The sequence below is a fragment of the Garra rufa genome, chromosome 23 (genome assembly GCF_049309525.1).
Source record: "Garra rufa chromosome 23, GarRuf1.0, whole genome shotgun sequence".
In the NCBI taxonomy this organism is placed as follows: Eukaryota; Metazoa; Chordata; class Actinopteri; order Cypriniformes; family Cyprinidae; genus Garra; species Garra rufa.
In genome coordinates this window covers 2,972,194-2,984,569 of record NC_133383.1, presented here as the reverse complement: position 1 = coordinate 2,984,569, position 12,376 = coordinate 2,972,194, and the positions used below count along the sequence as shown (strand labels likewise).

The 12,376-nt window shown below is 33.8% G+C and overlaps 1 protein-coding gene across 1 annotated transcript in view; it reads left to right on the top strand.

The window, feature by feature from the left end:
• The window catches only part of sgsm1b (small G protein signaling modulator 1b), a 33,344-nt gene extending 24,020 nt beyond the window's left edge, over positions 1–9,324 (top strand). Inside the window, exons 15-20 of the mRNA XM_073830191.1 lie at positions 2,073–2,197; positions 2,598–2,680; positions 3,231–3,340; positions 3,476–3,572; positions 8,396–8,563; positions 8,650–9,324. Coding sequence (XP_073686292.1) covers positions 2,073–2,197; positions 2,598–2,680; positions 3,231–3,340; positions 3,476–3,572; positions 8,396–8,563; positions 8,650–8,738 — 672 coding nt within the window. The 3' untranslated portion in view covers positions 8,739–9,324. The remainder of the gene's footprint in view (positions 1–2,072; positions 2,198–2,597; positions 2,681–3,230; positions 3,341–3,475; positions 3,573–8,395; positions 8,564–8,649) is intronic.
• The last annotated feature ends 3,052 nt before the right edge of the window (positions 9,325–12,376 follow it).

Genomic DNA, 12,376 nt, shown 5'->3' with positions numbered 1-12,376 from the left:
GTTGTGTGAGGAAAATAAAGAAATCACAGGACAGGTTAAATACTTTTGGAGGCTGGCTCCATTTATCATCAAAACAAAAATAAATAACAGATTTTACAGTAATAACCTGAACAAAAAAATGGCACAGACCTATAGAATTATTATACATCAAAAGAGGAATGACATAAACGAGTAGTTCACTTTTAAAATGAAAATTCTGTCATCATATACTGCTCCAACGCACAGAGGGAAGTTCCGCCGCTCCTGAAATCCCCTCGCTCCGATGCGGGAAAGCAGGTCATCGAACTGGGCGCGGGACAGGCGGAAGTACCGCTGAAATCGGCCGTCATCCAGGCGCAGCTCCTGGAGCAAGTGATGAAACTCGCCGAACTGGGTTCGCCTCCGAAGGGTCTGGTGGACCCAAATACGGCGACGATGATCCGTACGCGGCTGTTCTGCTCTCCAGAGCAAATACAGAGCGGTGACTCTCTCGATAAATGACCGAACAACAACAGAATCTTGTAAAAAAGATGGCCGCCAACGGGGTTTGAAACTTTCGCCTCTGACGCGCGTAAATTTCGCTTCAAACTTTTGTTTTTACGCGCGTCGATTTCGCTCTTGACGCGCGAATGAACACAAAGTGGTCACGCGAATAACTAGACGCGGCAGGCGCGAATTTAGACGCATATTCGCGTTTGGTGTGAACGCAGCATAACAACGCCCTTCAGCCATGATTTATTCATGATACAGCACGGCCTCAAGTACCTTATTGCTTTTATAAAACGGTTACCACACAATAAAAATATTAAAATCAAAAATATATATTAATTTATATATATTAAGTTGTACGTTTTCATAAAGTAAAATCATTAACTGCCTTCCGCTGCAAAAAGTAGTCCCTAACTGCTGCAGCTGTGTTTACGTTGCGAAGGGTGGTTGCTAAGGGGGTTCAATGATACACAAAACCGTTGAGTGAAACGGTCATAGCAGTGCCGTATCATGAATACGACACAGCTGCTGACCAATCAGAATTGAGGAATGGAACTAACCGTTTTATAAAATGAAATAAAACACAAATAAGTAAATGTTTAAATAATTAAAGAAATATTATTTTAGTTTAGTTTATGACTCCCATTGTCAAGGAAAATGGGAGCTTAAAATAAATATTTATTAATTTAACAAATATTGTTTTAGTTTCATTTATGACTTTATTGGTATTTTTTGTGTCTCTTTAATGTTCGTTTTTTTCTTTTTGTATTTCTTTTGTGGATTTTGGTTCTATTTTTGGTTTAAATAATTAAAGAAACATTATTATTTTAGCTTTATTAATGACTTGCATTGGCAAGGTTGATGGGACCTTAAAATAAAATAAAATAAATATATTTTTTAATATTGTCAGTTTTATTTATGACGTAATATCTATCTATCTCAGAGGTTGCGTTAAACTTTAACATTGTCAGTCATTTTGACGAACAAAGTCTTAAAAATTCTGTCATAATATATTATTCCCCGTCATTTTCATTTGAATTATAATAACACATTAATTGCATTTATTTTTGTGTTACATTTAATTTAAAATTCTCATTTTTATGAACCAGTGTAGATTCTTAAAGGAGTAGTTCACTTTCAGAACAAAAATTTACAGATAATGTACTCAGCTGGGATCATTTAGAGCCCTTTGAAGCTGCATTTTAAAAGTTCAAACTCTGGGGCACCATAGAAGTCCATTATATGGAGAGAAATCCTGAAATGTTTTCCTCAAAAAACAATTTCCTTACGACTGAAGAAAGAAAGACATGAACATCTTGGATGACAAGGGGGTGAGTACATTATCTGTACATTTGTTCTGAAAGTGAACTACTCCTTTAAATGCTGTTTTCAGTTGATGAATGAACAGTACGCCCACATAGTTCTGTGCTTTGTTACTTTTGATAGAATTTGAAATCTGAGACTTGGTTTTATGTTCATTTTATTTGCAAATCCAAGCAATAAATAGCATTTTGGCACTCTTTAATGTGTTGCGATAGGTCGCTGTGCTCGCCTCTACGTAATCAAACACAGACTTATTTTGTCTTCTCGTTTCTCATTTACAGCAGGAGCTTGTGGACCTGTACACACTAAATCTGCACCGCATTGACAAAGACGTTCAGCGATGTGACAGAAACTACTGGTATTTCACCCCGGCCAACCTGGAGAAACTGCGCAACATCATGTGCAGGTAAAATAAAGCTGATCTTTGATTTTAGTTAAGATTCTGGCCTCTTTTAAGACTCCTCTGCTCACCAAGGCTGCATTTATTTGTTCAAAAATACAGTAAAATGGTGAAATATTATTGCAATTCAAAATAACCATTTTCTATGTGAATATCTGTTCAAATGTAATTGATTTCTGTGATCAAAGCTGAATTTTCAGCATCATTTCTCCAGTCTTCAGTGTCACATGATCAATGTTGAAAACAGTTGTGCTGCACAATAATTTTTGTGGAAACCGTGATACATTTTATTTTTCAGGATTTCTTAATGAATAGAAAGTTCAAAAGAACAGCATTTATCTGAATTAGAAATCTTTTGTTACATTATACATTATGATTATAAAATGTGCTTTTTTTGTGTTTCAAGCTATGTTTGGCAGCACCTTGACATTGGATATGTCCAGGGAATGTGTGACTTATTAGCGCCCTTGCTGGTCATTCTGGATGATGGTATGTTAACTCTGATTTAATAAAAGCCGTTTTTTTATTTTATCGGACTGTGCTAGAAACACTCAAAACATTATGATTATTTGTGACCCTGGACCACAAAACCAGTCATAAGGTTAAATTTTACAAAACTGAGATGTATACATCATATGAAAGCTCAATAAATAAGCTTTCTATTGATATATGGTTTGTTAGGATAGGACAATATTTGACTGAGATACATCTATTTGAAAATCTGGAATCTGAGGATGCAAAAAAATCAAAATACTGAGAAAATCACCTTTAAAGTTGTCCAAATTAAGTTCTTAACAATGCATATTACTAATCAAAAATTACATTTTTATATGTTTATAGTAGGAATTTTACAAAAAATCTTCATGGAACATGAACTTTACTTAATTTCCTAATGATTTTTGGCATAAAAGAAAAATCAATAATTTTGACCCATACAATGTATTTTTGGCTATTGCTACAAATATACCCCAGCGACTTAAGACTGGTTTTGTGCTCCAGGGTCACATTTGTTTCTGAATGATCTTTGCCTTTAAATCAGAGGCCATGGCCTTCAGCTGCTTCACTGAGCTCATGAAACGGATGAACCAGAACTTCCCTCACGGAGGAGCCATGGACACACACTTCGCCAACATGCGCTCCCTCATTCAGGTTTACCCACAATCACACACACTTCATTACTAAACACATTCTGCTGATGTTTCAGACTGTGTGTGTGTGTGTTGTGTGTGTATATATATATATATATATATATATCTCATAATTCTGTCACACAAACCTCTTCAGATTCTGGACTCGGAGCTGTTTGAGCTGATGCAGCAGAACGGCGATTACACACACTTCTACTTCTGCTACCGCTGGTTCCTCCTGGACTTCAAAAGAGGTGAGCGATTTTGCATCTTTTTTTTTACTGCAAAACAAAACAAAAATGCTAGTAAATATGATGTTAATTAAATATATATTGATTCAAATGATCCGGTGAGAGCGAGTCTGTTAAAAACTCACTTAGGGCTGTGCAGTTAATCGAAATTCAGTATCGATTTCGGCTTTAAACGATCATGAAAATTCAGTAATCTAGATAAAACGATTATTGTGCCCCATTCCGCCCCTTTCCAGTCCCTTTCACTTCTCAATAAAAGCCTAATTTCACATGCAAATCAGCAAAATCTTGTAACGTGACTTTCATGAAACGGGACGTGCTTGATTTATTAATGTTTCTTTGATGTTGCGTTTTTAGCAAGAATGAGAATGAGCAGAACACGAACATGTAAAGTTATCTTTTGGCTCAAAGTGCGCGTCTACACAGGCAAATATTTCAAAATGAGGCATTTAGTAATTATTCATGTAAACCCTTGTGAGTGAAGTCTTAAATGATTATAAACAGTTGAGAATGAAAACACGTGTGTAACAGTATATTGCATCCGTGTGGCTTTTAAAGGGGCAACTAATAATATTCCTAAACGTAAAAATACAAAGAGAAAAATCACTCACTGCTCTTGAATGAAGGACTTTTTAGTTTTAATGAGAAGCAAAGCATGTTTAATTATTATAGTGAAGATGCTGTTTTATTGTACATTCAAATAATCTCATTCAATTTCTGTAGTATTGTTAGACTACTTTAGACTTGCATAAAAGTATTCAGTATTTAAAAAAAATGACTTTTTTCCATTTGTATCTTTTTTCTCTTTTATTGCTATCTTTAAATTAATCACTAATAATTTTTTTTCGACTCAGTCATAATCGTGTTCAATAATCCCAATGACAATATTGACTAAAATAATTGTGATGATGATTTTTGCCAAAATCGAGCAGCCCTAAACTCACTGATTCAAATAAACCAGAGTGAATCTCCAGTCAGCAACTCACTGATTCAAATGATACTCCATTCTAACACCTACACCATCTTATTCCTAAATGACAACGATTCACATCGCACTGCTCACACTCCATTGACGCTTACGATGTGAAACAGGTGTTAAAGACATTCAAATCTGCTTTCATGCTGCTGTTGATCCAGAAAGAGCAACACAAACCACATAATCATCATTATTTCTATGATACAGACATTTAAATAATAGAAGTACTGGGATAAAAGTTTACAGTTTAGGTATATAGACGTATTGTCTACAGTAGCGATCAAAATGAAAGTATCTTAACACTTGAATGTAGATTGAATGAGATTGCAATAGTGAAACAAGTCTTTATTAAAAGACATCGACGTCATTTTTTAATTTTGGTTGAATATATTGTTTAAAAGACTTAAGCAATGAACATTTTGTCAGAACCACTAGTAAATTACGTTATTTTGTTTAGATTTTGATCTCCAATTTATAAAAAAAAAAAGAAAAAAAAAAGTGTGATTTTCAATTTATCCAGAATCATGCAGCTTTAGTTTACATGTTTATTACAGCATATAATTCATTAAAATAGAAGTTTAATTTCATAAAGTACAAGTTCATATCTAAATGCACATGCATTTTGTGTTTTTCAGTTGAATAAAATACTATTTTTCACTACTTTCCCTATATATTTCATCATTGTCAACGCTTGACGGAAGGCGTGGCTAACGCCATGGTCATAGCAGTGTCAGCCAATGAAATTAGACAGGAATGTGATTGGCTGCCGCCTGGCTACTGTATTTGCATAGAGTGATCCTGATTGGCTGACGCTTTCCGTCGGCGGCGCTTCACTGGCATTGCTCGCGGCAGAAGTTGAAAAATTCTCAAAATCCCGTGTAAACACACATTTAGGGGGTCATCCGTTGCCCCATGCACTTTTACAAGCTGTTATAACTGAAATGTGTGTTAGGAGTGTGTGTACACAACCACCCTAGAATGACAAAGATCCACCCTGTAGTTTTTTTTTTTATTTAGTAAAATAATTTGCCTCTTCTCATATCAAGCCGTTCTCAGATGCCTGTCGTTGTGGCCGCTCCTGCGATAGTTGATAGGCATTTATATAGTGAGATAGTGTTTTAGCATAGACCTGCCCAGAGTCTGAAGTAAACTGACAGCACTGAGGGAATGTGGCCGCCGATCTATCTAAATGGGTTCATGTTAGGGATGCACCGAATATTCGGCCACCGAAAATTTTCGGCTGAAAATGGCCCAAAAGTGCATTTTCGGTTTTCGGCCGAAAGATTTTTATCACCAAAACAACACGGGCGAAACAGTATGTTGATGCAAACAGAAACCGCGGCCTGCACGTGCTTGTCTGAAGCAACACTTCTGTGGTGTGGACGTATTTCAGTATATCTGAGAAAGACCCACGGATAGCGATTTGCAAAACTTGTAATGCCGAAATTTCAAGAGGGGGTGTGTCTGCAGTCGTGCGGGCAGTGATGAGAGCAGAGATCGAGACAGATGTAGCTTTCAGTGAGTGAAAGACAAACTAACGCACACATGCAACGTGAAAACTGCGCAATATGTTAAAGTGAAAGTAAAAACTGACAGTGCTTCAGCATCTGACGTGCTTTCTCTCAGAGACAATGAGAGACGATTATACATACATATATATGAGCGCTGCAGTCATTTTTCTGCGCTGCTTTGTGTTCTACCATTCTGAAAGGGCCTCCTGCTGGAAGAGAAACACGTAGAGTTGTAAATGTGAACCGATTGATCCACAAGATAATGTGTTATAAAAAATTTTAACAATTAAACAATTTAAACAAAGGCAGTAAAATATATGTATGTTATTTAAGTAATATAATACTGGATTGATAATAATTGTTTAAATTAATGTTTATTCTTTTTAACCTTTTTATTCTTTGAAACTTTATTAATTTATGCAATTGCAATGCCTTGATTTTAGTAAGATTAGTACACAGTCATAGCCATAAATGCAATGGTACTAATAATTGGCAGAATTCTTTCGGTGTTTCGGTTTTCGGCATTGGTTTCCTCTTTTCCGGTTTTCGGTTTCGGCCAAGAATTTTCATTCCGGTGCATCCCTAGTTCATGTTTACGTGAATCATTTCTCACCATACTGCTTTAAAAACGAGGGCAGGTATATAAAGCTTAGCTTTGTAACGCTAGATGGTTTAAAACGGTGTCTGTTAATGATTAAGATGTAACGTTAACGCAATACCAGCAAAAGTGTTTACAGCCCGCAACTGCACATGAGTAAAGACTATAACACTCACATTTATGTATTTCAGTATAAGGACGGGGTAAGTTATGTTAACCAATCACTTTTTTGCTCTTGTTCAATCAGCTATGCCTCAGTAAACACATCGCGTTCGTCTCTCTCTCAGTACTCTACCCTGCCAGTACATATAAAAATAAATCAAAGTGACATTAAGTTTACTAACCATTGAGACACGTCCGGTATAAGCCGTAATTGCCGAACTTCTTTGCGGGTGTCATCTTGTTTCGGTTCCAACTCCGGTTTTTAATTAAATTTTAAATGGATAGGGTTGTACAGTGTCTTTAAAGCCCCCAAATGCCATTTTCCCCCAAACTATACAACTATACCCCCAACTGTTGTCTAGGCAACACCCTGTGTGCTATGTAATGACACGCCCCACAGAACTGAAGGGCGGGGTGAGCAGAGGTTCATATCATTTAAAGGGCCAGGTACTGATATCGCTTGCTCAGAACAGAGGCATTTTTTTACCAGGTAAAATTGTTTTTTTACACTCACTGCAAAAAATGCTTTTCTTACTTGGATTTTTTGTCTTGTTTCCAGCCAAAATATCTAAAAATTCTTGAATCAGGAAGGATTTTCTAGACAAGTAAAAATTATTGTCTTGTTTTTAGTAAAAACAAGTCAAAATTAAGTGAGTTTTTGCTTAAAACAAGCAAAATAATCTGCCAATGGGGTAAGAAAAAAAAAATCTTATTTCAAGCAGACAACAAGATTATTTTTCTTACCCCATTGGCAGATTATTTTGCTTGTTTCAAGCAAAAACTCACTTAATTTTGACCTGTTTTTACTAAAAACAAGACAATAATTTTTACTTGTCTCGAAAATCCTTCCTGATTCAAGAATTTTTAGATATTTTGGCTGGAAACAAGACAAAGAATCTAAGTAAGAAAAGCATTTTTTGCAGTGCTAACATAGAGAATTTTTAATCAAAGTATCTTACAAACTTTTCATTTGGACCCTAAAGCATCATATTAACTTGTGGAAAATGGGCATCTGATGACCCCTTTAAAATTGTATATGTGACCCTGGACCACAAAACCAGTCTTAAGTCGCTGGGGTATATTTGTAGCAATAGCCAAAAATACATTGCATGGGTCAAAATTATTGATTTTTCTTTTATGCCAAAAATCATTAGGAAATTAAGTAAAGATCATGTTCCATGAAGATTTTTTGTAAAATTCCTACTGTAAATATATCAAAATGTAATTTTTGATTTGTAAAATGCATTGTTAAGAACCTAATTTGGACAACTTTAAAGGTGATTTTCTCAGGATTTTGATTTTTTTGCACCCTCAGATTCCTGATTTTCAAATAGATGTATCTCGGTCAAATATTGTTCTATCCTAACAAACCATACATCAATAGAAAGCTGATTTATTGAGCTTTCATATGATGTATACATCTCAGTTTTGTAAAATTTTACCTTATGACTGGTTTTGTGGTCCAGGGTCACATATATTTTGTCCAGTGTTCTGTATTTTACAGCATATTGCTTGTTAACACAAATTTTGTTTGTCCTCATTTTTTGACTTGTTTGCACACAAACTAACCTGATGTCAGAAATGGTCTACGACGATGTGTTCTCGGTGTGGGAGACCATCTGGGCCGCACGTTACGCCTCCTCGGAGCACTTTGTGCTGTTCATCGCGCTGGCGCTGGTGGAGCTGTACCGCGACATTATCCTGGAGAACAACATGGACTTCACAGACATCATCAAGTTCTTCAACGGTGAGCTGAATGACCAGTGTTTGAGCAGCCATGCAAAATCAGAGCCTCAGTGACGTGATGTTTGTCGTCCTTGTGTCTTCATCTAGAAATGGCTGAACGACACGACGTCCCGAAGCTGCTGGTCATGGCCCGAGAGCTGGTGCACAAGGTCCAGATCCTGATTGAGAACAAGTGAACCGACATCTATTAGCAATCTGAAGACACTCGCTATCTGTTTTTGGCCATTAAACCACCCCTCAGCTCAAGTAAACACCAAACCAGTGTTGTTTTCATCTGCCCAGACTAATATTAATGAATCTGTAGAGAATGCATATTGAAATAGAAAGTTTGAGCAGGACAAATCGCCCATTTGACTGGACAGAAATACATGTTAAATGCCTATACATAACATTTATTTAGTTATGGAATCAAAGCTAAACTGATTTTGATTTCACAGGGTCTGTAAGATTAAATATGACTGAGAATATATATATGAGAGATAAAGAGAGATATTATAAAAAGTAAAAAAATGTAGGATACTCTGAGAATAGTTTTATACGAGGTCGCGGATGCAAACTAATGGCTATGAAATATATAAAGATGATTTATGAATGGCAGTGATGGCGTGCACCCTTTCTAAGACAGATTTTCTAAAAGCACAAAGTATTAAAAATAATGCTGTATATTTATTTATTTTTTAAATGTGTGAAAATCAAACATAATCATTATTGCAGACGTTTATCGTACTTCACACATCACTTCATGACGTTTGCACGGAAAAAGAGACGAGTTAGTCATTTTCAGCTGACTGGTTGAGTCTCACCTCATATTTCACCTCTAAATACAAAAGAAAAAAATGAGAAATGATGCATTCTATTTTTAAGACCATTAAGATTTTTGCATATTTGTGAAAATGTAGTGAATCATTATTGTAATTTTTTTTTTTTTTTTTTTTTATAAATTAAGTAATGTAAATGATTTTATTTATTTATTTATTTGGCAGTAAACTGTGCTTAACTGTCAAGAAATGGTCTTAAAAATAGGCTGAATTCTCTTTTTGTTCATATTTCACCTCTAAATACTAAGGAAAAAAAAAAATTCTGTTTTTAAGACCCTTATTATTTTTGCGAAAATATAGTAAATCATTAATGTTTTACATTTTCATTAATGTTTAATTTTTTTTTTTATTAAAATGAATGATAGGATGTAGAATATAAACTACCATGATGTGTATATATACACATGATGTATATGTATATATAATATAAGCATATTTTGGTTGCATTTACAGTAATGAAAATTTTATTAAAATATTTTTATTTGGCAGTAAATTGTGCTTAATTGTCAAGAAATGGTCTTAAAAATAGGCTGAATTCTCTTTTTCCTTATATTTCACCTTTAAATACAAAGTTAAAAAAAAAAAGAAATTTTAATTCTATTTTTAGAATCATTAATATTTTTGCATGTTTGTAACAATTTAGTAAATTGTTATTGTAATACATTTATTTACTTTATTTAAATAAATTAAAGGATGTTGAATAAATACTACCATGATGTGTATATATACACACACACATGATGTAGAAGTTTTTTTTTTTTTTTGCATTACAGTAATACAATTTTATTTAGTTTATTTTATAGTTTTTTTATTTGGCAGTAAATTGTGCTTAACTGTCAGAAAAAGGTCTTAAAAATAGGCAGAATTGTATTTTGTCTTGATATTTGACCCCTTAAAAACAAAGTAAAAAAACTTGCATTTTATTTTTAGAATCATTGATATTTTTGCATTTTTGTGAAAATGTAGTAAATTGTAATTTAAATAAATTAAAGGATGTAAAATAAATACTATCATTATGTGTGTGTCTATATATATATATATATATATATATATATATATATATATATATATATATATATATATAACCCTGGAGCACAAAACCAGTCTTAAGTCGCTGGGGTATATTTGTAGCAATAGCCAAAAATACATTGTATGGGTCAAAATTTTTGATTTTTCTTTTATGCCAAAAATCATTAGGAAATTAAGTAAAGATCATGTTCCATGAAGATTTTTTTGTAAAATTCCTACTGTAAACATATCAAAATGTAATTTTTGATTAGTAATATGCATTGTTAAGAACTTAATTTGGACAACTTTAAAGGTGATTTTCTCAGTATTTTGATTTTTTTGCACCCTCAGATTCCAGATTTTCAAATAGATGTATCTCGGCCAAATATTGTTCTATCCTAACAAACCATACATCAATAAAAAGCTTATTTATTGAGCTTTCATATGATGTACATATCTCAGTTTTGTAAAATTTAACCTTATGACTGGTTTTGTGGTCCAGGGTCACATATACATATATACATATATATATATATATATATATATATATATATATACACACATATATACATACATACATACATACACACACACACAGTAAATTGTGCTTAATTGTCAGAATATGGTCTTAAAATAGGCAGAATATTTTTTCTTGATATCTGACCTCTAAAAACAAAGTTAAATTAGCATTTTATTTTATAATCATTATTTTTGCATGTTTATGTAAATTTTGTAAATTGTTATTGTAATACATTTAATTTACTTTATTTAAATAAATTAATTTGTCACATTACAGTAATAAAAAAATATTGTATTTATTTGCGAGTATATTGAGATTAACTGTCAGAAAATGGTCTTAAAAATATGCAGAATTTTTTTTCTTGATATTTGATTTCTTGAAATTTAATTTTTCAATTTGCATTATATTTTTAGGATCTGTAATATTTTTTTAATTGTTTGCAAAAATATAGCAAATCATTACTGTATTACATTTTATTTAAATGCAAAAAAAAAAAAAAGGTTTTATTTTTTCCTTTAGATTTTGGGGGTGAAATGTGATCATCAACCGCCATGTTTTCAGGAGTCAGATAATGTGTTGAGCTGCTACACAATGACGTACCTCACTCAGTGAAGCTACTTTACTGTAAAAACAATCGATCACCAGAGAGAGTTTCATCTGTATTGATCTTTTTGCCTTAAGTTTCTCTGTTCAGGGACGCGTGTGCTGGGCGCTTGATGTTCACGTATATCTGATATCTACCATATAGACACGCGTGTGTGTGTGTGTGTGTGTGTGTGTGTCTGTCTACAGACTTGCTCTTCTACCAGCAGCCAAACTTTGTAAGTTGTCCCAAACATTTAGCACTTGTTGGATCTGATGTAATTGTATTACCCTGCTGTAATGGAGAGCGATCGGTTGAAGTGCCAGTGTTATCGACACTAACCCCCCGTCATATTTGCCATCTCATGTCTGTACGTATTGCTGCTTTTTGCCCTGTAACATTAGCTTACATTGAATGGCGCTGTATGTAGCTCACAATATAAGAATATCTACAGATGTTGGACGTGTGAATTGTAAAAACTTCTTGGGATCGATGCATTCGGCTCACAGCCTCAGTGACACGAACTACAGACAACGACAGACACTAAAGATTTGTTGAAACTGTATTGGAAACCTATATATTTTTATTGTACTCTGTGAAACTACATGGTATATTGTTAGAACTGCGTGCTGCATATGATATAATCTGTATTATAATATTTAATAAATGTACGTGTTGACTGTTTTGCGGGTGAATCGTGCTTTACTTGATTGGTAGGAAAATATCTGCGAAATTATTCATACCCCTTCATTTTTTTCACATTCATGTTGCTGCCTTATGTTAAACTACTTTAAATTACTTTTTTTCCCACAACAATCTACACTCCCTACTCCATAATGGCAAAGCAAAAAATAGGTTTTTAACATTTGTGCAAATTTATTACAA